Below are 24,027 nucleotides of genomic sequence, written 5' to 3'. Positions count from 1 at the left end.
GAGATCACAGACGTATCTACAAAATGAAATTTGAATGGCATTTCTAGGTGAATTTGTGACGACACAGCAAATCCTCAAAAATAGGGTATTTCTAGGATTTTTCCCATTGACTTATAATGGGTTTTTTTTCGTAGTTTTTTGCGAATTATGTCGCCACGTTAAGCCCAAATCCCACCAGAAGTAATAGCTCCAATGGTGTGAATTTTCTGCACGTTTTGATACCTCATTTGTAGGTGTGCACCCAGCGGTACGAGCCGCATTAACGGTTACGGAAGAAAAATAAAGATTAAAGAGACGCTTCTCTCCGACAATAGTAATAGGTTCCTGCCATTGCTTTGCATGGCAGGCCCCAATAAAGTTACAACAATAATATTAAATATTTGTATTGCCCTCTATTGGCAGTGGCTGACATTACATTTAAGATTTACCAGTTAAAACAAAAACACCTCTGTGTAAAAATTTATAGTTTTAAATCAAAATTATTTCACCAAACCAGTAAGACTCCAGTAATAAACCTGCTGAAGTCTTTCACTGAAAACTTGAGGGACGTTGTTTGTTGCGATTAATTTTTCTGCTGGAGATTAAAACTCTCCATGTTCATTTAAATCCCAGATTCACCTTCTTTTATGCCAAATTTAACAGATTCATGGCTGTAATTTGCATTTCATTGCAACCTAAAGTTTTTTTTTCCAAGTTCCTTTTTGAATCCAAAGTTAATTCTCAGTTTGTATTTATATATTTCCATTATTTCTTAATTTGTTGTTTTTGTGGCAAGATTACAGAGCCTAAAACTGGAGATGAGTTAAAGTTTCTGCTTCACTCAACAGAAAATAACTAGAGCCGTTTTTTATGGTTGAACCCAAACCTAGATGACTGAACAATTTTAATTAAAACACAAACTGTTGTCACAAGGAAATCCATTGGATTCAATCTAAACACAGGTCACATGACCAGCAGGGTGTGATGTCACACACACACGCACACGCACACACACACACACACACACTCAGTTGTAGTGTCTTCAGTGACAGTTGTGTACAGCAGGAATGTGCGAACACTCGGCTGAACAACAGCATCAGTGGCTTTTTGCCCTCAGCGACGACTGACAGGCGCGGCCGCAGCGACCCTGAACGCATCACCACGACCGGGTCACATGACTGCAGCAACGGAAAATCATTTGTTTTTGGAGGAATTTAAATTCAGAAATCTGCAGGTTTTTCATCATTTAAAGGCCCTCGTGATTAAATTATTTTTTGGACTCTTGATTGTCATTAAATGCAAAACTAACTTTTTAATCTCTATTTCAGATCAGAACTCATCTAATTCTTTATATCTATGAGAGTATTTATGTTTCATTTCATCTTTGGTGTGAAGATTATTCTGGGTTATGTTTCTGTGGCGGTTCAGGACCGTTTGGGTCGGCCACTGCAGCGCCGCGTTCGCCTTGTCAGACGTGTTGGAAGTTACCTGGACCGCAGCTGGTACTGGTCCAACTGGAACGGACCAGTCTGTCCAGGTCTGCCGGCCGCCACATCATCACTGTTGCCAGTAATCAGCTCGTCCAATGGGAGAAGATGTTGTTCCTGAGAGCTCTGCTGATTGGTGGCGAGAACTCGCCGAGTGTTGAGAAGATGGTGGGACAGGAAGAAGGGCTGGGGTCAGGTCATTTCAAAATAAAACTCAGTTAGAAAACAGAAACAGAGAACAGCCTTCATTTACAACAAGTCAGTTTTCTTCTATCAAGTTCAGGTCCAGTTCTGTACAATCCCTCTCAAATACGGCCTGCTGTGCCGCCTCACGCTCCTCCGCCTCCTCCTCTTCGTCCTCATCGTCCTCACGGCACTCCTCGTCACTCTCGCTCAGCGGCCCGATGCTGGTGCGGCCCAGGCACTCGGCAGGCGAGCAGGAGCCCCGAAAGTCGCCCATAAAGGCCTCCATGCCCATGCAGACATCGCCGCCACAGGCTAACCTACCGCCGCCGCGCTCCAGGCACTGCGGGTCGATGCTGCGTGTCTGCAGGGACGAAAGGAGGCAGTCGAGGGGCTAAACACGGTGGGAAAAAATAAGCTAAACATAGAGATAAACATGGTGCTAAACTCGTTAAAGACACTAAGCAAAGATGTAAGCAAGGGGCTAAGCACTGCATTAAAGTTATAATAATACAAGAAGAAAGTCATAATTAGAATAGTCGTAATACGATAAGATGTAGTGAGAATAAAGATGTGATAATAAGACAGAGTCCTAATAACATAATAAAAGTCATAATAACACGAGAATAAAATAATACCAGCATAAAGTTGTAACAGCATGAGAATAAAGTCATAAAAAAAAATTTGTATTATTAGGCCAACCAATCGGCTACCTGCGTCATCTTGGTGAAGTCGAGGACGGGCCGGGCGCAGGGTCGGTCGGGATCGCGGCGCCGCTTCAAGCCCGGCTTCAGCAGCAGTAGGTCACAGGGCTGCGAGTGGCAGCGGGGCAGCTGCGGCGGGAGACTGCGGCGGAGAGAAGACGGCGTGCTGCAGGCAGAAGAGGGCGAGGGAGGTACCGGCCCCCCAGCGGCAGCGCCAGCGGCGTAGCCCGGCGGGGGCGGTGCCGCCTGGCTGGGGACCGGAGGTGGAGGAAGGAAGGTGGAGGTGGCCGAGTCTCTGATGAGCACCGGTGAGAGGGAGAAGCGCCGCTGGGGGGGCGGAGGCGGGTGAAGGGGGGAGGGCGATGACGAGCAGGAGGAGGGGGAGGGAAAAAAGCAGCAGCAGGCTCCACCCCCTGCCGCCGCCTCACTAGGGTCCCAGGGGAAGCTCCATGGCAACGGGGAGTCCGGCGACAGCGCTAGGCTGAAGAAGGTGGGGCTGGAAGAGGAGTGCAGCGACGAGGTCAGAGAGGAGCTAGGGGCACGCAGCGGGCAGGCTCCGCCCCCCGCCATGCCCATACCCCCTGCCGCCACGCCCCCGCCCGCCACGCCTCCGCCCGTGCCGCCGTGGCACTGCTGGCGGCTGACGGGAGTCCAGACGCGAGAAGCGCTGGGCCGCCAGGTGTAGCGGCAACGCGATAGGTCCTCCGGTACCGACAGCGAGCGGCAGTGGCGCTTGGGGGGCGGTGGTGGCGGAGGGGGTGGTCCAGGCCCCGGGGGGGGCGCCGCCGCCGCCCCAGACAGGGACAGCTCTGATGCCGAGGTGCTGGGTGCCAGGGGTCGCTGGGGCTCAGAGGGGCCGCCCTCCAAGGGGTCGCCGGCCTCCTGAAGGTGGGCATCGGGGGGCACCAGGGGCAAGGGGCCGGGGGGGAAACTAGAGCTCAGAAACCCCCCCTGCAGGCTGGTCTTAGAGGGAGGGCAGAGCTGCCAGTAGCTGCTCTCTGGGGAAACACAAACAGGAAGTGATTCTACTGAGATGAATTTCATTTTAGGTTTAATTCATGCTACAAAGTGAACTAATAATACACTGTGTTCCAAATTATTATACAAGTGATATTTTCTCAGATTTTCTTATATGGTCAGTGCAAATGATGGTCAGTACAATTTTCAAGTGATGAACTATTACAGTATAAATCAAATTTTACTGAACAAAGCTCCCCATGAGAACAGTATTTTTTTCAAAAATAAAAAACTCATAATGCACTGTTCTAAATTATTATGCACAGCAGATTTTCTAAACATTGTATGAATTATAAAGAACTGCAAACAGTCATTCTTTGAATGTGCAGCATTAGATGGTCACATATACTAAAATCAAAAGCTATTTCAATCAAAAACATCTTAACAGACCGAGTTACATGTTAACATAGGACCTTCTTTGATATCACAGCACAATTCTTGCATCCATTGAACTTGTGAGTTTGTGGAAAGTTTCTGCTTGAATTTCTTTGCAGGATGTCAGAAAACCTTCCCAGAGCTGCTGGTTTGATATGAACTGCATTCCACCCTCAGATCTTCTGCTTGAGGAAACTCCAAAGGTTCTCAATAGGGTTGAGGTCAGAGGTCACACCATGAGTTTCTCCCCTTTTATGCCCATAGCAGCCAATGACACAGTGGTATTCCTTGCAGCATGAGATGGTGCATTGTCATACATGAAGATGATTTTGCTGCTGAAGGTACGGCTCTTCTTTTTGAACCATGAAAGAAAGTGGTGAAGTCAGAAAGTCCATATACTTTGCTGAGGTCATTTTCACACCTTCAGGGACTCTGATGGGGCCGACCAATGATTCTCTCCCCATGATTTAGGTCCAAAAAATGACTCCACCACCTTCTAGCTGACATCACAGCCGTGTTAGGACGTGGTGGCCGTCCACCACCAATCCACTACTGCGTCCATCTGGACCATCCAGGGTTGCACAACAGTCATCAGTGAACAAGTCTGTTTGAAAATTAATCTTCTGGGCCCACTGCCACCGTTTCTGCTTGTCAGCTCTGGTTAGCGGTGGCCCAGTACGTAGTAGGTTGATGCACCACAAGCCTCTGGAGGATCCTCCACCTTGAGGTTCCAGAAGCACCAGCAGCTTCATATAACTGTTTGCTGCTTTGTAAGGGCATTTTAACAGCTGCTCTCTTAATCCGATGAATTTGTCTAACAGGAACCTTCCTCATTCTGCCTTTATCTGTACAAACCCATCTTTGTTCTGAATCAGCCACAAATCTCTTCGCAGTACAAGAACGCTTCAGTTTTCGTTAAATATCTAATGTTTTCATACCTTGTCATACGGCACTACACTAGCTGATGATTTTCGTCAGCAGAGATCCTTTATCTTTCCCATATTGCTTGAAACCTGTGGCCTGCTTAATAATGTGGAACATCCTTCTTAAGTAGATTTCCTTTAATTGAGCTCACCAGACAAACTAATCAACCCAGCTCTCTGGAATTAATTATAGTGATTCAAAGAACCCTGACACACAATACCATCTAAAACCAAAAAATTTAATCTTTGACACTTAAATCCAATTTGCACAATAATTTGGAACACTGTGTAATAACCTAAATAAGCAGAAATCTTTAAAGCAACCATGACAGTTTTCTGCCATACCTTCCTTCCTCTGTCTCCTCACTCTGATTTTTCTTCCTACTACTCTCCAGTTTGCTGGTATTTCAACTACTAACTCCGTTTTCTCTGTTATTTTTCTCTCCACAGAAGTGACGCCTGGTCCGGCATTCTGATTGGCATTCTGATTGGCCTAGCAACTCTGATTGGCTGGACTATTAATCAATAACAATATATATCACAATAGACACGTGATCAAGATCTACAGATATGACATTTGACAGAATATTCAACAAATGGGATATTCACAGAACTCCAATCAGGAACCGCATGGTATTCTGGGAAATATAGACATTAGTTGCTCAAACTCTCACAGCCAGTTAAGCTAGCTGGGTAGCTTCAGATAACTCACTCATTATTTGGTTGCCTAGCACCTCGCTTACTGGTTGCCTAGCAACTCACTTATTGGTTGCCTAGCAACTCACTTATTGGTTGCCTAGCAACAACATGTTGAGTAACTTACACGGTAGCAGTTTAAGGTTTCGCTGCTGTGCTCATAACTAGTGGTGGACATTTTTGTATCGTGGTAAATATTTTATAAGAATTTTTATTTATGGTTCTTACGTTACATTGTAATTAATTATGTTTAAAACCTTCCAAAACTGTTCTTATTGTCGGGTTTGTTAGTTTTACTATTTTCTTCACAATAAAAACATCAATAAATACCAAAGAATTTGAAAATGCAGTTACTGTTAAGTGTGATATAAGTCACATTTCTCATATCACAGATAGGAATGTTTTTAAAGAGCAATATTCATGTTTGTGGGGCTGTAATTGCTGTGACAGTTACAGTCTTAAGGTTAGCTGAAACAGATGTAATAAATAGTTCTTATTGTCGCTTTTAGTGTTATCACAATACCACAAAATACCATGATAAATTCATATTGCTCAGCGCTACTCAAAACTGCTTAAAAATAAAAAAACTAATTGCCAGAATAGTCGATAAATACTCGATTGCTAAAATAATCTAGTACTTCTTAAACCTCCTGCCTGAACAGCGGGCTGCCACCTCGGCCAAACACTCACCAGGCATCAAGCCATCTGGGGGCCAGCACTCTGGGAGGGTTTTCGGGTCCAGCAGGGACTGAAAGAAAAAGCTTTGGTGTCAGCGAAACTCTCGGATCTGAATGTTCATCTGGGTTTCTCTGGCTGAGTGCCTCACCAGGTAGTAGTCCCCCGGCTGAGCAGGGTCGCCTGCCAGAGTCTGTTTCCTCAGGCTCTCCACCAGCAGCGAGACCACAGCATGGTGGCAGCGGCCAAGGGGGGAGACAGGGGAGGGCGGCGGGGGAAAGGCGGGGTCAGGAAGGGGTAAGAACAGGGAGGAGAGAGGGGGAGGAGGAAGAGGGAAGGGAGAGCTCTGGCCGTGTTTTTCCCGTCTGTTTGGTCTGTGGCAGGAAGGAGAGGGGAGGGGCTTAAGGCAGAGACTCCGCCTCCTTACCCCCTCAGGCCCATGCAGCCCCACCCACTATCACAAGGGCATCATCATTCACCTGTTGCCCTGGGAACACACCTGGCGAAGAGAAACACACATTCAAGTTAGCATTGAAGAATCAAACTAGAAGCTGAATTCATCAATGCTTTTCCTCAGCCAACGAACAAACAAACAATGATAAAGAATGTTACAAATAGTTTAAAAACAATGCTATGCAAATTAACCGCAGACCCTACAAGACCATGCTACAACTAAACCATGATGCAACAGCTAGCTACGCTAGAATCAGATGTAATGGTTCCCATAGAGTCGAATCCAACGGTTTCCCTCAAGTGTCCCTCTATCTGGATCCAACTGTGGCCCTAGAGGTGGATGGAGCAGTGGGGTGCTAATGGGGCTTAAATGAAGGGGTAACAAAAAAGGGGCATCAAAGGGGAAGTATTTTAAAAGGGGGCTAACAGAGTGGCTAAAGGGGTGGCTTAATTGGACAGAATGAAGATTGGCAAGTGGCTAACAGTAGATAAAGTCAGAGTCTGTTTCCTCGGACTCTGACTGAGAAAACAGTCAGAGTCGGAAAAGAAAATAATGAATTTTCCAAAATAAAAGAAATAATAAAAAAACAACTCTATTTTCTGCCACCAGTATACAAAAAACTACTAAAAATAGCCATAAATAAATGTTTTTATCTCATGCAGCAGCCTTGTTGACATCTAGGAAGTAAGTTTCAATGAAATGCATAAAAAATAAACATTTTGGTCTAAGTCAAAAATCCTCTAAAATTAGACTTTTTTAAAAAACAAACAAAAAATCCCCATTTCCTACCAGCACTAACAAGGAAACTATTAAAGATGGCCAAAAATGGAGGCCTTTATTTTATTCAGCAGCCTAATTTATCTGTAGTAGAGAAGTTTTATTAAAATCTGATGAAAAATACTAATTTGGGGAGTGGTCAAAAAATACTCAATTTTTGAATTTTTTTTCCATCAGTTAAATTAGCTATGGAAGCATTTTTGCAGCCTAATAATTCATTAAACAGTCCCAACCCCTACAAAAAATGGAGCCTGTTAAGACCACATAGTAAACTGGGCAAATAGCTTTTGGGGCTTGGTTTCAACATATAGTTTTTAATATGGTATCCCAAAAATGCCATGTCTGCTATTAGGGTCAATATTGAAATTTGTTTTATTTTTCAAAATAAATTCTTTTTAAAGAACCTTCATTTTTAAAGTAAGCTATTTATATTGTGCATTTTCATATTTTGCAACATGATTTATATGTATTTAAAGAATGTCATTACAAATAAGTGTCAAATTGATTTATTTTTAAGTAATCGGCTTTCAAAAATCCCATCTTTTTCTACTCAAAGGTGGGTTTGTGGAAAGGTACATATATCCCCCAAAATCTCAAAAACCGTTAAGACATAATGGGCTGAAATTTCTTCAGGCTCTTTTCTGGTAATACACTTAATAGAAAAATGCATTTAGAGTACTAAAAATCTAAACAAAAAAAATTGACTGCCGGTACCTACTAACAGACAATGCCACTAATAAGCTAATGGGTTGGGTAAAAGAGGGGTAGGAGGGCAAAATGGGGTATTTTAGGGAAACAGGGTTAACTACATAGCTACCAGAGGGGTAATAAAAACTGATGGGATGGTTAACAGAGGGGAAATACCATAGGGGTTAATTGAGAGTAACAGGGACTAATTGAGTGATTCAAAGTGGGGGTGACTGAACAGAAGGAGGATTAACAAGGAGTCGGTACAGCTGAAAGGGCAAATGGGGCTAAAAGAGGGGTACGAGGGTCAAATGGGGTATTTCAGGGTAACAGGCACTAACTACATAGCTAAGAAATAGGTAATAAAGGCTAATGGAGTGGCTAACAGAGGGGGTAACATTAACAGGAGTAAACTGGGGGTGACAATGGCTAATGGGTTATAGGGTACAGGGGTAACAGGGTGGCCAACAGAGGGGGTAACACTAAGGAGGGCTTACTGGGAATTATAGGGGCAAATATGGGGGTGGTGGTGTGGGGTAATGGGTCTAAAATAAAACTATAGGGTGTATGGGGGTAGTAGAAGGGGTAACAGGGCTAACTGGGGGCTACTGGGTAATAATGGGGGTAAATAGGAGGCCGAATGGGAAGACTAATTAGGTGTTGGGGGTAATGGGGTGCATCGAGGGGGCTAACCAGGGGTAACAGCAGCAACCAGAGCCCAGCTAGCGGCAGCTAACGGCGCTGTTAGCGGCACAGCCTGAATAAACAAGCGGAGATCATCCGCTGATGCTCGGCTACAGGCCTGCTGCCTCCCCGCCAGCCTGGATGGTCACAGCGGCGCTGCTGGCACACACAGGCCGGTCCGCGGAGCCCCTTAGCGGAGACACGGGAGGGAAGCACGCCTCAGACCGACCCGAACCTCGACCGAACCGAACATGCAGTCGTCCCCCCTCCTCCCGGGTCCCAGCGGCAGCTTACCTGGTCTGGTGTCGAAGTGAGGCGGTTCCGGTGCTCGGTGTATTGACCCAGTATTACCGAGGAGCAGCGGCACCGAACCCACCGAAATGAATCAAAGCACGAACGATGTCGCTCGGCTCCGGTACCGACCCGCAGCTCGGTTCTGATCTCAGCGCGATGTCTCCTAATTATCCAGCATAATAATGGAAATCCTGCGCGCACACGCCCGTGAGCGGCGGGCATTCATAAATAACATTTACGGTGCCAGGAGGAGGATGAAGAGGAGGAGGAGGAGGAGGAGGAGGAGAAGGAGGAGGAGGAGGAGCGATGCTTCATGCTTCATCATCAGCACCTGCTCCTCTTCTCTTATTTTACTCCTCCAGCCTCTGCAGACCGCAAACAGCCGAACATTAGGCCAGAAATCCTGCAGAAATAAAAAATAATCCAGCTGGACCAAAACAAGCCCGCAGCGCAGGGGATGATGGGAGCTGTAGTTCCCAGGCCGACAGCAGCTTGTTTACAGCAGCAGCTCTGATCCTTCTGGAGGCTGTGGTTAAAGGACAAGCCTGCAGAAATCACAGTCCTGCAGCTCAGCACCTCCACCCTCACCTGTCCGTATCTGAACACCTCCACCTGTCTCTGCAGACACACACCTCCCACCTTCAGAGCTTCCAAAATACACATTACAGGTCAAAACAGAGCCAGGAAAAACTCATAACACATGAAAAAAGGTCGAAAATGCTCCTAAGCAGGTGGATCAGGCATCCTATGCTGCAGGGCTGAACTTAGAAGGACAGGGCCCCTGGGCTAAAACCTGTTTTGGTGCCCAAACCAAAGAAAAAATAATATGGTCTGGGACTTAAACACATTTATTTTGATTAATTACATAGATTTTAATGAAATTAATTGCGTTGTGCAAACAAAGGTTTTTAAATAACCCTTGTATTTGCATGTTTCTGGTACACCCGTAAATCTGACGCACAAGCGACATTTGTTAACAGCAATGGCCGACGAAGTGTCTTCTCTCGGCACACTAGGGGTTAATTTCTGCTTCTAAGCGATCTGATTGGAGACTGGAAAAGAATACTGTTGTGTTCAAGTTGTGCTAAAAGGTGTTAGCCTATCAGCAAAGCTATTTCACCCTAAAATAGCATCTCAATACTAACATGTAGCAGCTAATGCTAATGTCAGAGTCTACAGTTTTAAAGAAGCTCCATGAGTGATCTTCTTGAAACACCAGAAAGACGAACAGATAAGAAAACACTTTGCTCCAATCTGATGCTTAAAGAACCTGAACAGCAGATTAAAACTATAAATATCTGTCCTGTTCTGCTCATGTCTGCTTATTCAATAATTTAGCAGCAAAAATGTTTTTCAGTTAAAAATGTTCATTGTTTTGTGGATAATTTAATATGATTTTAGACTCTGAAATTAACTTCATTAAAATAAAAAAATGCAGTACATTGATAGATAGGCCAACACAACAGCAAAATGCCCCACCTGAAATAGCTCCACGTTCAACACTGAAATATTTAAGTTCAAATATTTCAGTGTTGTATACATTTATAGAACTGTAACATTAAAACACTTCGTGTGAGCTGCTCTGAGTTTTAAAGTTTGTACATGCCAAATCTTTTGAGCCGCCCCAAAAATGTGAGGCCCTGGGCGACTGCTCCAACGAGGCCTCTGCAAAAATCTAGCTCAGATCTTCTAACTTGGAGGGGAAAAAAATCCAAATGATCAATTTCTGACCAAAAGAAAACAAAATGATGTATGTTGAAAAAGAAATGTTAAAGACCAACCACAATAGAACATCTGCATGAAGAACTAATTCTGCATCCACTGGAACTTCAGTTGTAGAGCTGAACAATTCAGGAACATCTGGGCCATCCTTTTCTCTTCCAGAACCACCAGCGCAGAGCTAGATGGTCCTGCACTGGTAGCAGGACCAGTACATCTTCTCCCAGTAGTCCCAGTTTGAAGCAGAGATCAGGTCAGGTTTAAGGTTTCAACTCTTTATTTACATCTTTATTAATCACATTTCACTTTACTCAAAGCAGCACATAGAAGTAAAAGAAATCTCAGAACACAAAAGTGGCAGCACTTTGACTCCACTGATCAGGAGCTTCATTTTTTAAAAGAAACATGAGGAGGAGGAGCGGAGGATGAAGGTGAAGAACCGAGTGACGAACGGGACAAACTCGTGACGTTCCCTCAGTGCAGGATTCCGGCGTGATGCAGGTGACTGTGCTCATTCTGACGCAGTTCAAATAAAACTAGTGCTAACAGTAAGGCGTCCAACCGCCGGGGGCGGGGACCGGACCAGGGACTGGTCGCACGCCACCGGCGATGACGTAGGTTTGTGGTGATCTTTAAAAGACAAGTGAGTTTCTGGCTCCAAAGCCCCAAAATCTTGGTTAGAGTTCAGAATCAGCAGAAAACAGGTCAGGTCCAGTTCAGGCAACATCAGGTCCAACGGGGCTTGGATCGGGTCGTCAGTACGGATTCCAGAAGAGCTGGTCAGAAAACACAGGAACCTGCTGGTCATCAGAGCCGAAATCTGAGGAGACAAACCCGAGGAATAGGAGTTAAATCTAAAATCTGGAAAAAGGTTCTGGTCCGGTTCTGACCTGCAGGAACAAAAATGAATACCGAAAACTTCCGATTTAGATTTTAATCTGCTTCCAGAAAAAGTCAGATGGTTAAAAATGATTCTAGATTAAAGTTTTCATTCATTCAGAAACTGAAGTGAATCAGTGCAGGACTTGACATGTCAAGTGTTCAACAAGAGTTACTGCAGGTTCTAGGACTTCTAAGGAAGAAAGAAGACAAAGTCCCTGTTGGACCCACCTTGACGTTTGTTTCATGTTCATACATCACTTTTAGGCTACATTATCACCAGCCCTGTTCAGTCCATTTGATAAAGTCCGGTTCGGTTAGTGAGGTGTGAATGCTCATGCTAATGGACCTCTGGTTCTACAAACCTCGGTCTGGGTTTGGTTGAAGTGAACTCTGGTTCGGTTTGAATGCATATGTGAACGCCAAGCGGACCGGAGACTGCTCCAAAAGCAGGAAGTGGAATACAGTGCAGGGCATTCTGGGTAAATACAACCAAAGCTAATGTGCTAGCCTAGTGAGAGAAATTACTTGTGGTATTCAACCAAAGACGAGACATAAATCCTCCAACAGCTAAAAAGCACTCCAATTTAGTTTTCATTTGGTGAAAGAGGAAGTCAAGCTCAATGTCTTCAGAGGTTTGTATGTAATTTCCTTCAGTGGTTCTTTGTGCAGTGCCCCCCACAGGCCAGGAGGGGAACAGGTTGCTCAAAGGGTTTGGTTGGTTTGACTCAGAGCAGAGACAAAGAACAGCAGCTGGAGATGGAACAGAAAAAGAAGATTTGAACCCAATATAACCAAGTCAACCAGACCATCAGGAGGGAATACAACCTTAGATCCAAATCTATCGGGAATAAAACTCAAATTAATATTTAAAAAAAAATAAAAAAGTTAACCATCCTTTCATGACCCAGGTTCAGTTAGAGATTGAAAGGTGTTATATGAGTGATGAGTGTGGCCTCACCTGGGGTGTGGTCGGTCTCCATCAGGAGGCGGAGCCAGTCATTCATGCCGTCATCAGGGGTTAGTTGACTCCTGCTGGAGTAGCTGAGACCAGGAGGAGAGCGAAAAGGCCGGTGGCTTGTCTCCGGCTGCCGGACGAAGGAAAACAGGTCTGTCATTCAGAGTTCTGACTCGCAACCGCGTTCAGACATCATTAAGTCTACCTGCAGCACAAACCGATCGACTGAATAAAACCAGTTTTATCACCCCGCAGGGTTCTGTTATGAACCAGCCCTGAGGAGAACCATGCATGTCTCCATGTTGGAAACCAGGCTCACAGGCTCAACATGAAACACTTCAGTGATCAGGGGCCAGGCTCGGTTCCAGACCCGTTTAAATTGCCGAGCTGTTGCAGTTACGCTGCAGCTGGTTAATCAGCCTCTATGTGAGGACAAGCTAACCCAAGGCAGAGTCCATGAACCATGAGCCCAGATAAAGACTTTGGGATATCTACAGTCTGTCAGAATCCAAACATCAACCTATAAACTGGTTGGTCTAGACTTAAGACTTTAGTTTCAGTCAGTGAAGCAAATCATTTGAGTGTAGGATGTGGTTTAAATACCAAAATTAAGACTACTGCACAACCAGCAGTGGCTACTTCACATGGCACTACAAACACTGTATACCAACGATTTTTCTTAACATTTCCTTTAAAGAAGAAAGTACAAGTTGCAGGAGACCAACCTAGGTGAAGCTGCTAGCCAATCCAATGCTGACAAACAGCAGAGGAAATAGACAATCCAGTGGATGACCAGGCTAGGCATGTTAGCCACTTGCTTGGTAACCGGGCCGCCCATCATTAATGAGATCAGTAGATTGCTTTGGGACGGATATGGCCTCTTGCTACAAGGAAGTAGCCCCCGCTGGGTGGACAATAGAAGGATATATAAATACTGCCACATGTGACTGATCACCCCTTGACTTGCAGGACTGATGGGCAGCTGTAGAAAACTAGCTAGATGTTTACATCAGACCATCATTTGGAGGCAGAAACCACTTCCTCCTGCAATAATCAGCGAGTACAGAGGCAAGGCCTTACTGGGGACAGCGGGACGGTCCAGGCTCCAGAAACGTCCACAGACAGAAGAGACACCGAGGAGGCATCAGAGGCTGCAGGAGTCTCCTTCTCTCTCTGCTTGTCTCCTCCGTCCTCGCACAGGTCCGACGTCATCTTGGCCAGCTGGCTTTGCCTGCAGACACCAGAGGAGGGTGAGACGCTGCGCTTTCTGCTGCCGAGAGCGTCCAGCAGGGGGCGGCAGAGGCTCCACCTACAGCTGCTCCACCGGGTCGGGCGTGTCCGGCGCATCGCTGGCCGGAGGGTCCCACAGGTGCAGCGCGCGCCTCCACAGACGCACCTGCATGTCCCACGAGCGTCGGCTGTACTTCCGGTACTTGTTGGGCGTGGCTGGGTGGAGCTTCGGGTCCCGCAGGTGTCTGTGGAGGAGATCAACCGATCAGGGGGCGGAGCCTAAGCCTTCAGAGTACAGGTGGGCATTTATCGTGATAATTTATCATTGTCAAGAAATTTCAAATAATGATGCTTAAAAACCCCCTAAATTGTCCATATCGTGATTTAAGTATTTTCTCTACTATTTATGCCATGAGTATATCATTACATATCAAATTTGAAAATATGATTAATTGCAGCTACTGTGTGCAGTTCAGTGATGCTGGTGACAGTGGTGTCCTACAGCAGTGTTTTTTAAATGGTAGCCAACAGGGGGCGCTGTGGAGGAGACGGAGAGAAGATGAGGGGGAAAAAAGCATGCAAAAATTAAATGAAAAAAAAATTAATTAGAAATGTTTAAACCTTGCATTTGTCTTGATTTTTTCTGTTTTCCAAACTCTTTTTGTTAAATACAAGTTTAAATAATTTTTTTAAATGTAATGTACTTGGCTGCTGCCAGTCAAATTCATCAAGTTGTGTTGCTCCTCAAGCTAGCACAGCTAGAAATGGAAACATTGCTGACAAGACAAAGGACCCCTGCTGCAGCAAATCATAAGAACTTAATTTGTATTAATGCGATTAATAAAAATTACATATTTTCCTGTAATCAAAAGACTGGGCGGTGTTGAAAAATATATTCCAATAAAATACAATTTTCTGCCAAGGTAACTAAAATTCAAATGGTATGAGGTTAGCACTTATGCTAAATGAATTTAATTAAATGGTGAATAAAATCACCCTGAAAGTTAATGTTTCTTTACCCACTGATTGTGGGTTAATTAAAAAGTAATTAATAGTTTGCATCCCGACTTCAGAGATGGTTTCTCACTTGGGGACCTGCTGCAGGTAGTTCTGGTAGCCACTGGTGTTCTTCCCATACTGGATCTGCTTCTGGCGGCGCTTCAGGACCGCCGCATTCGTCTCGGTGTTGGCCGGGTCTGGCAATCGGGGGTAGCAGCGGGGGAACGAAGGCCTGCAGGAAACGAAGGCCGAGCCGTCACCATGGAGACCAAACCCGCCATAAAGCAGGCCGAAACATGCTGCGCAAATCAGCCGAGGTTCAAACAAACCCGACCAGTCCGGGTCACCGTCACGCTGACCTTTTCCCGTCCACGTCGTCCGTCCCCACCGCCACACTGCTGGTGGACACCTTGAGGATGCAGCGCTCCAGGATGGACGGCCTGCCGAGGACAACCTTAAGAATCAGCAACTCAAGAAAACATTTTTAAAAACTGCAGCCTTAAAAATGAGGGCGTTTCGACATTTTTGAACAATAAAAAGTAGAAGGTTTGGTTATTAAAGGATGAATACTTCATCTAGTAGATTAAAATTTTTTGGGTTATAGTTTTGTTCACAAATGGCCCCCGAGCCGCACTTTGGATACCCCTGATTTAGACTCCACGCATTAAAAACACTTCATTTTTCAGACTGAAGGTTTGTCCTGATCTACACATTTTCCTTCCAGCAGCATCAGGAGCCTGAAGTCCTGAATGAAATGATCCAGACAGTTTTAAGAGTCTGGATCCCAGGAAGAAAACAATGAAGTACTGCGGTGCAGAGAAGCGGCTTGGTGGAGATACAAACCGGCGAGGCTTGCTTCCGGTTCGCTCTCGTCCTCGAAATCCGCTTGCAGCCGAAGGAGACGGGATCGGAGACGTGTTGCTGGAAAACCAGAAGGAAAACCCTTATAGAGCAAATATCCAACACAATGCAGACAATTCAGGAGATCACTCAAGAGAAAAAAAAATCTGGAAACGCCAGCTTCCAGAAGAGATAAAAAAAACTTCCAACATGACGTTGAGTAAAAGTGAAAATTATGAGTGTAAAACTTTCTCTATGAAGTCTTGCTCCAGTATAATAATAATAATGACTTCCAGTTGGACTTTTATTTTTTCTTTCATAGCAGAAATTTGTCTCCATAAAAAAAAAAAAAAAAAAAAAATCCAGCTGTGCTGCCCCCTGGAGAGAAAGAACCTGAACTGCAGTCTGGATCAAAACCAAATAAGACCTGATGCAGTTTAATTATCCATCCCTTCCTTTAGGGGGCAGCACTTACCTGAATTCCCGGTAGTAGCCGGTGACCAGGTGAGCCACCTACCTGACCAGGGTGTCGAAGACGGAGCTGCAGCCGGGGAGGAGCCACGGTTCGGGAGAGGAGCTTCCCGGGGCAGCGGGCATTAGGTCGGGAACGCCGCTCCACATGGCCGCGGACCAAGAATTGGCACAAACACACGACCAGGGGCTGGAAGAGAAGCTGGCAGAACCGGGTCAGAGGGACATGTTTTACTTAAGTTCCCCCCCCCCCCCCCCCCCCCCCCCATAATATTTAGACTTTGTTTGATAAACTAGTAAAGTTTATTTAATCTCGAACCTTTCTACATTTTCACCTAAAGATCTGAATTCAAGTTAGAAAACAACTGTTCTGCACAGTGAAATATTTCAAGAATTTATTTATGCATTTTCAAGTTTAAAATCTCAAATTCGTGAAAAAAATCATTTCAAAGCCTGAGTTTTACATCCGACCAATAAAATTATTTTAATCCATAAACGTTCCTCCTCTTCTGCTCTCCGTTCTGGTCTGGGCTCCATGAGTTCCTGTATTCATGCGGTGTGGCATGGAGGAGGTTCTGCTGAGGTTTTGATTACTCTGATAGAACCTCAGCTCGTCTTCATTGTTGGTTCTGGTGTCTCATGTTCCTCTTGACTCCATAGATTCCCCATGAGGCTAAGGTCAGGCCAGTTTGCTGGTGTTACCATGGTGATTAAAGCAGGTACTGTAGGTTGGTACCAAGTCCAGCTGGAAAATGGAACCAGGAGGAGCTCTAAACTCCTCCGCTGCATTGACTGAACTCCAGGAGACCCAGTGGACCAGAACCAGATGATGTCATGGTGACCCAGATCATCACCAACAGGAAGCAATCTGGTTCTTTCCACTCTTCCTCCAGTATACAAAGAAAAAATCATTTTGCTTCATAATCCTCTCAAGGTTGACTTCAGTTTTATTACTACCACATTTTATCCTTCTACTCAACTTTCCATTATGTTTTAATACAGAACTCTGAACGGACAGCTTCTTTAGCTTTGACCTTTTGTCGCTTAAATGTGCAGAAAGCGAGAGTCTGGGTCAGCAGACTTCCTCATTAATTAATTAATTATCCATTTTATTGATTTAATTGTCTGAAAAACCCAACAGTTTATTACCCGTAAGAGGGGGAAAAAAGTTTTACATTTAAATTGACCAAAACCAGAAAGCCTTTGGGTGACGACACCGATGGAAATCAGTTTTATTTGACTGATTCTGGGTGATACCCTCTGAATTCACACAACTAAGCCTGGGAGGTGAAACTCAGGACCAAACACAGCAAGAGTCCGAACCAGCCGGTTCAAATGGGTCAAGAAATAAACCCAAAATAGGTTCAAAGCTCAGAACTTTAACATTTAGAGTGTAATCAGATTAACAGCCAACAGGTCAGAAAGACAGAGCTCAATGTAAATTACAGGAAACAGTTCTCCTCTAAATTAGAAACTGGTTCTACAAACTCTGCCTGCAGGTTCTGGTTCTGGTTCGTACCTGGAGGACAGCAGCGGACTCTGGGCTGCGGGTTTCACTCCGCTGGTTGACATTTCTGCTCTTCTCTTCAGACAGACACGCCATCATTCTGATTCTCAGCCTTATAATGAGGCGCACCTGCGGCGCTGGAAAGGGGGCGGGGCCCAAAGCTCACCTGACCACACCTGGGTTACCTTCCGTCTCTGGCGCTTCTCTTCTGAAACTGTAATCATTTCACAACCAGTTTACTCACTTCCGTTCACCTGTAGGACAGCATTTTACCTGTTTATATTTTCCTCTGTTAAAATCTGCCTGGTTTGCCATCACTACCTGCCTGTCCTGCAGGGGGCGCTGCAAATCACAAATTTAAAAGTCAGTTTCAGCCATTTCCGGTAACCGAGTAAACAAGATGGCGTCAGGCAGTGGGGTGAGTTTTTCACTATTATAGTTTAAATATTTAATTTGTACTTTTTAAACATCAAACCTTAAGTGTCCGTAAATATTCGGGTTTCACCGTCGACCGGAACCGCTTTCAGCTCCGCCTGAAGCCGTCTATAGAGCTTCTGAGCGCTGATGCTAGCGGCTAGCATGCTAACAGACCACGACGAAAACAATAATCAGGCCTTTAGTCACAGTTTGTGACCATATGTACATTTAAACTCGAGCTTCAGTCGGTACCAGTCGTTCGTGTGTTTCTGGTTTTATTCTGAAGCAAAACTGATGATAAATAAACGCTTAGCTTTTAGCAGGAGCTCAGCTAACCGCTACAACCCAACTTCCGGTCTGTCAAAATAAAATAATTCTCGGCTTGAACAATGATTAAAAAAAACTAATTGTATGAGATTTTAAAAGTAAAAGTTATAATTCTGTATTAAAGTAGAAAATAGTGTTTGCTATTACGTAATTGAATCTCACTTTGGGTTCTACATCATTATCTTTATCATCTTAAAGAATAAAAAATGCATGTAATTATTTATTCAATTCAACAATACTAAATTTATCCTAAAGGGAAACTAAATGTTGCTGTAACTGATCACCTGAGTATCTTCAGAGAATCCTTGTTCATCTCCAGTAGCAGTCATGCAAGAAATCTGTAGAGGCCTCTGACTGAAGACTTACTGTATGACAGTAATGTTTAATCTTTTCAGTTTCCTGAGGAGCTATAACTACTATAAAAAATATATTATATGATAAAGTGAAGTCACTTTTCATCACTGCAGAAAAAACACATCTGGTCAAAGGTTAATTTTGCAGAATTTATTTCAGTTTACTTGTCCCTGATTCAGGACAAAAATTGTTCAATCTGGAAAGGTAAACCGGAGGTTTCTGAGGATCCGTTTCTCTGGAAGCTTTTCTCATGTTCAACTTTGACCTCTTCCAGTCGAGTAAGAACGACTTCCGTCGAAAATGGGACAAAGACGAGTACGAGTCTCTGGCTCAGAAACGTCTGGTGGAGGAGAGGGAGCTGGAGAAGAGGGATGGTGAGGAGAACTGTCTTCAACATGGCTTCACTTCCTGTTTCTGTCTGCTGATTAGAAGCAGAGCTCTGATTTCCCAGAGGTCATAGGTTAAAGCTTTTCTCTGCGTTCCTCCAGGAAAGATTGCCCCGCCTGTCAAGCGGGAACTCCTGCGTCACCGGGACTACAAGGTGGATCTGGAGTCCAAGCTGGGGAAGACCATCGTCATCACCAAGACGACGCCGCAGGCTGAGATGGGCGGGTGGGTGTTCAGAGTTGGCGCCGCCCCCACGCCGCCTGGCCGGTGCTGACTCCTTGTTTCTTCTTCTGCTGTTCCAGGTACTACTGCAACGTGTGCGACTGTGTGGTGAAGGACTCCATCAACTTCCTGGATCACATCAACGGGAAGAAACGTGAGTTCTCAAACCAGCAACTGTTACTATGGAAACGCTGTGTTTTGGCTTAGTGTGAGTCCATCAGCTGAGCCATCTGAGTCAGACTCGTCTCTGTAGTCTGGACTTGAATCTTGTAGCCATAGCAGCCGGTTGCTAAGATCTAGCCGCTGTTAGCTGAAAGAGCAGCCATTTTGTTTACGGCAGTAGAGATGGTTGTCGCCATCAAAAAATATGAGTAAATTCAGAATTGTGATTAAATAAAGTATCTGGTGGTTTAGTGATATAAATCAAACTTCTTTCAGCATGTTTATGTGCATGTGGCGTCCTGAAGTCGTTTATTTAAAATAGAAACGGTTTAAGGTCAGCAGTTACCTAAAAAAGGAGTAATAGGTCTTATCATCATTTTCATGGTTATCACAATAGTACTACAAAATACTGAGATCACATTCTAAGTCCATGTTGCCCATGCCTTTGTTGACACCCTATTTTAGGGTCAGAGGTCAAGTTTGGATGTAGGACGTGAATGCAGGTACTAAAAGGAAAGGAAGTCAAAGTCCTTATATGTAAACTGTATGTGTGTGTGTATGGGGGTGTGTGTGTGAGCAGATCAGAGGAACCTGGGCATGTCGATGCGGGTGGAGCGCTCGTCTCTGGATCAGGTGAAGAAACGCTTCGAGGTGAACAAGAAGAAGCTGGAGGAGAAGCAGAAGGAGTACGACTTTGAGGAGCGAATGAAGGAGCTGAGGGAGGAGGTGAGTCAGGCCACGCCCCCTGCTGGCCCCCTGACCTTACTGCGCTCCACACATGCACAATAAAACCATCAGAAACAAAGCGGATTCCCGATCCAGACTTTATTTACCTTCTGTCTTAGAAATCAATTAATTTTTATTTTATCTGAATAATTAGTAGTTGAGTTTATCCAGAAAATAAAATGCTAATGAGGGAGCATTACTGCCAGCTACTGGTGAGGAGTTTGGGCCAAATGTTTCTACAAAAAAAAAAGAAGAAGACTGTTAACACTAGAATTTGCCCTGGTGGTTTTTACTTCTGAAGTCTTTCTGAGATAAAACAGCAGGTCTAGTCTTGGCTGTGATTGGTTGATACATGAAACAAAATAATACTCATTAAACCAAATCAGGAGTTTAAATTTCTTTTGGTTTAAATTTGCTCCTTTTTTCTATCTACAATGGCCCTAATCAGCCCGCTGCAGGTCCTGGTCAAACTGGCCGGTCAATGGTTTGTTCTGCAGTGTATTTAGTCAGAGTGACGCCTCTTGTCCTCATAGCCTATCTCTGCGGCCTGTGTCTCCTGCAGGAGGAGAAGGCGAAGGCCTACAAGAAGGAGAAGCAGAAGGAGAGGAAGCGGCGAGCTGAGGACGACGTGGAGCTGGAGGAGGACGACGAGATGGCCGCCGTCATGGGATTCTCCGGGTTCGGCTCGTCCAAGAAGAGCCACTGACTGCTGCACACTGGGACCAGTTCCTGCTGCACACTGGGACTAGTTCAGAGACTCAGATCAGGACTCGTCCTGCTCTGCATTCCCAGACAGACTCTTATTTTGGCAGGTTGTGTGGCTCTGAGCAGCCGGTTGGTCAGACGCCGTGGCCCAGTAGGCTGTTCTCCTGAGGAGTCGGACTGCGACCCGTCAGCCAATCAGCATCCAGCGTCGTCTGGGTTCGCTGCGTTCAGCGTTTCTGTTGAAAGTGGAAATGATTGGAATCAGGAGGAGAACTTCTTTTATTTCTGTTCATATTTTAATAAAATCTTTGACTTCTGGATGGTTGTTGTAGTTTCAGCTGCTGAAACGTTTTAATCGCATAATTCAGTTCATCTGCAGGATGATGGATTATTAATCTGATCATTTTAAAGCAGATTCTTTCTGATCCGAGACGCTGAGCGAGTTCAGCCTCTCTCTGCGGCGCTGCGGCGTTTGATCAACAGGAAGTAGACAAGGAAGTTGGTTGTTTCCTCTGAGCTGCTGAAAAATGACCAGAACCAGCTGATCATCCAGATCAGAACAAAATGTTATTTTTACTCTGCTGAGCATCTATATCCTGGATGTACACACAAAAAAATAAAAAATGACATTAAAAAAATGAAATTATTTATTTTTTTTCCCAGAAATAGGAACTCTGTTTAATCACACAGTGAAATATTTCAGCCTTCATTTGTAAATGGACTGAACTCATATAGCACTTTTCCAGTCATTTTGACCAGTCAAAGCACTTTACACTAGAGTCACATTCACCCAGTCGCACTCACACACACACACACACACACACCGATACGCAGATCGGTAGGCAATTTGGGGTTAAGTGCCTTGCCCAGAGGCACATCGACATGTGGCAGGAGGAAGCTGGAATCGTACCTACAACCTTCCGATCGCAAGACGACTACCAAAGAGCCACAGAATCATGTTCTGGTCCATGATTCTGGACCAGAGAACTCAACAGAAATCAGAATATTCCGTGAGATCAATAAAACAATTTAAACAGAAAAATGTTCTTCAGTTCTGGTCTGGGTTCCTTTAGCTTTAATTACTGCATCAGTGGCATGAAGGAGCTTCTGCTGATAAAACATTCATCTTCATCGTTGGTCCCTCCTCTTCCTCCAGACTCTGTAGGGTGTCTGTTCGATTTCTAAATGAAATGGAAACTTTTATGTTCAACACATTGCTCTTAGAGGCCGGTATCATATTTTTCAGTCACATAATTCCATTTTATAGCACAATCAAGAGACTATTTTACCTTCAGTTATTTATTGCCTAACAATTGGGCCTCTGTCTCTTTAAGAAGCTCCTGCTCTTTCCGACACTCAGAACATCATGAAGCTGATTACAACCGTTGTTAGGAGTTCAGCAGATGTGGAGTTCCTAGGTGTTTGCTAGTTGCTGCTGCCAGTAGTTTGCAGGAGCACAGTGGGGGTGGGAGGTGGAGCTTTGTTGAAATAGGCGCTTAGGCCCTCTGAATGGTTACCATGGAGACCAGGGCAACACTCCAGGTTTGTTTTTACTGAGAGTATAACACAACATGATGTAAAGCTCACAAAAGTACATTTTTTATAATACTGCCCCTTTAGATTTGTACACTTTTTCCTTCCACTCAACCTTCCTTCAGTAGCACAGCACTCTGAACAACCATCTTCACCTTATGTGTTCAGGAAACCTCTGCAGGTGTTTGGAACACCAGGAGTTTCTAATATTTAACATGTTTCTGAGAGTTTTTATTCTCTTTAACTCATAATCATCAAGAAATATTAACATTTTCATGCTATATTAATGTAACATGAGTTTTTTCTGAAATAAGAAACAGAAATCTTGAATAGATAGATTTTATTACACACTCAAAGTCCAAATTATATAAAAATGAAAACAATTAATACAATAGAAGAATAAAAAGTACATGAAAAAGGCCCCTAACCATTCAGGAGGCAGTCATACCAATTTCTCCAAAGTACAGGTGAGTACTTTACGTCACTGTATTTAACATTAGTCAACAGTAGGATAATTCCATTGTTAGACTCGTTTAGACGACAAATAAATTTATACATAAGCTTTCTTAAAACAGCCTTCAAAGTGCTGAGGCGAGCAGATACAAACAGTTCACAGGCACTGGTCCTTCTGGGCTTATTAAACAAAAGTCTTAATGCATCATTTTAAGCCACCTTCAATCTTTGAAGACTGGCTTTTTTAAAGTTGCACCACAAATGTGCAGTATACAGTGATGTACAATGTGCTCTAAACAAGTTCAGTTTCACTTCATCAGAACAGAATCCAAACTTACGGACCAGATATTTGCCTAAGCAAATATCATTCGAACCTGACGGTAAACGTCCTCATCATCAGACAGACGGTCTGTCAACACATGACCAAGATATTTTACTTCATTTGAGACGTTCAATAAAATCCCAGACAGCTTGAAATTTGGAAATACCCTATTTTTGTCCTCTTTAGTGTGACAAATCAAAATGAGACTTTTTGATGGATTGAATTCAACATCATTTAATTCACCGTATGCTGAACAGACATTAAGCAGCTTCTGAAGACCAGCTGAACTAAAAACCGGTAGGTCATCAGCGTACATTAAATGATTTATAATTGTATCTCCAACCATACAGCCAGTTCTACACAGGTTTAGCTGCTTAGAGAGGTCATTCATATAAAAATGAAACAATATAGGGCAGGGGTGTCCAAAGTCGGTCCTTGAGGGCTAGAATCCTACATGTCTTAGTTCTCTCCCTAGTTTAACGCACCTGGATCAAATGATGGCTCATTAGAAGGATTGACATGTTCTTACATGAAAAAAGTTGTTACTGCCACCATGGGAAGAACTAAAACATGCAGGATGCGGATCCTCGAGGACCGACTTTGGGCACCACTGATTTAGGGGATAAAATGCTTCCTTGTCTGACTCCATTACTGACACGGAAGAATACAGACACACAGTTGTCCCATTTGACCTGCATAGTTTGATTAGCATACCAATAGGACAGACATCTTACTGTACATTTGGGCACATTAGCTTGGCACAGTTTTAAAAATAGTTTTCTGGGGCGTGCTGTGGTGGCGTAGGGGTTAGCGCGACCCGTATTTGGAAGCCTTCAGTCCTCGTCGCGGGTTCGACTCCCGGACCCGACGACATTTGCCGC

General features: G+C 44.4%; 3 protein-coding genes across 4 annotated transcripts; 1 reads left to right on the top strand and 2 right to left on the bottom strand.

Annotated features, from left to right (window-relative positions):
- Positions 1-670: 670 nt before the first annotated feature.
- On the bottom strand, positions 671-9,433 carry fam53c (family with sequence similarity 53 member C). The gene is made up of 5 exons (XM_032576618.1): positions 8,936-9,433; positions 6,191-6,538; positions 6,055-6,112; positions 2,363-3,351; positions 671-2,013 (listed from the first exon to the last, which is right to left on the bottom strand). The coding sequence occupies exons 3-5, from the start codon at positions 6,059-6,061 to the stop codon at positions 1,726-1,728; spliced, it is 1,284 nt and encodes a 427-aa protein (XP_032432509.1). The 5' UTR covers positions 6,062-6,112; positions 6,191-6,538; positions 8,936-9,433; the 3' UTR covers positions 671-1,725.
- Positions 9,434-10,913: 1,480 nt separating this feature from the next.
- Positions 10,914-18,911, bottom strand: slbp2 (stem-loop binding protein 2). The gene is made up of 11 exons (XM_032577106.1): positions 18,014-18,911; positions 17,860-17,880; positions 17,551-17,752; positions 16,078-16,233; positions 15,564-15,641; positions 15,080-15,160; positions 14,809-14,952; positions 13,805-13,966; positions 13,572-13,722; positions 12,495-12,621; positions 10,914-11,474 (listed from the first exon to the last, which is right to left on the bottom strand). The coding sequence occupies exons 3-11, from the start codon at positions 17,601-17,603 to the stop codon at positions 11,410-11,412; spliced, it is 1,017 nt and encodes a 338-aa protein (XP_032432997.1). The 5' UTR covers positions 17,604-17,752; positions 17,860-17,880; positions 18,014-18,911; the 3' UTR covers positions 10,914-11,409.
- zmat2 (zinc finger, matrin-type 2) lies at positions 17,835-21,158 on the top strand. Of its 2 annotated transcripts, none has more exons than XM_032577108.1 (6): positions 17,835-17,956; positions 18,911-18,993; positions 19,123-19,248; positions 19,326-19,399; positions 19,988-20,133; positions 20,696-21,158. In XM_032577108.1, exons 1-6 carry the CDS (start codon positions 17,939-17,941, stop codon positions 20,837-20,839), a joined length of 591 nt encoding a protein of 196 aa, XP_032432999.1. In that variant the 5' UTR covers positions 17,835-17,938; the 3' UTR covers positions 20,840-21,158. The 2 variants fall into 2 exon arrangements, with proteins under 2 accessions (XP_032432999.1, XP_032432998.1); XM_032577107.1 differs by having other exon boundaries at positions 18,911-19,010; positions 19,125-19,248.
- Positions 21,159-24,027: the final 2,869 nt, after the last annotated feature.

This window comes from Xiphophorus hellerii, chromosome 11 (genome assembly GCF_003331165.1).
Source record: "Xiphophorus hellerii strain 12219 chromosome 11, Xiphophorus_hellerii-4.1, whole genome shotgun sequence".
NCBI lineage: Eukaryota > Metazoa > Chordata > Actinopteri > Cyprinodontiformes > Poeciliidae > Xiphophorus > Xiphophorus hellerii.
The sequence above is the reverse complement of the archived record's forward strand: the minus strand, read 5'-3'. Positions and strand labels throughout refer to the sequence as shown.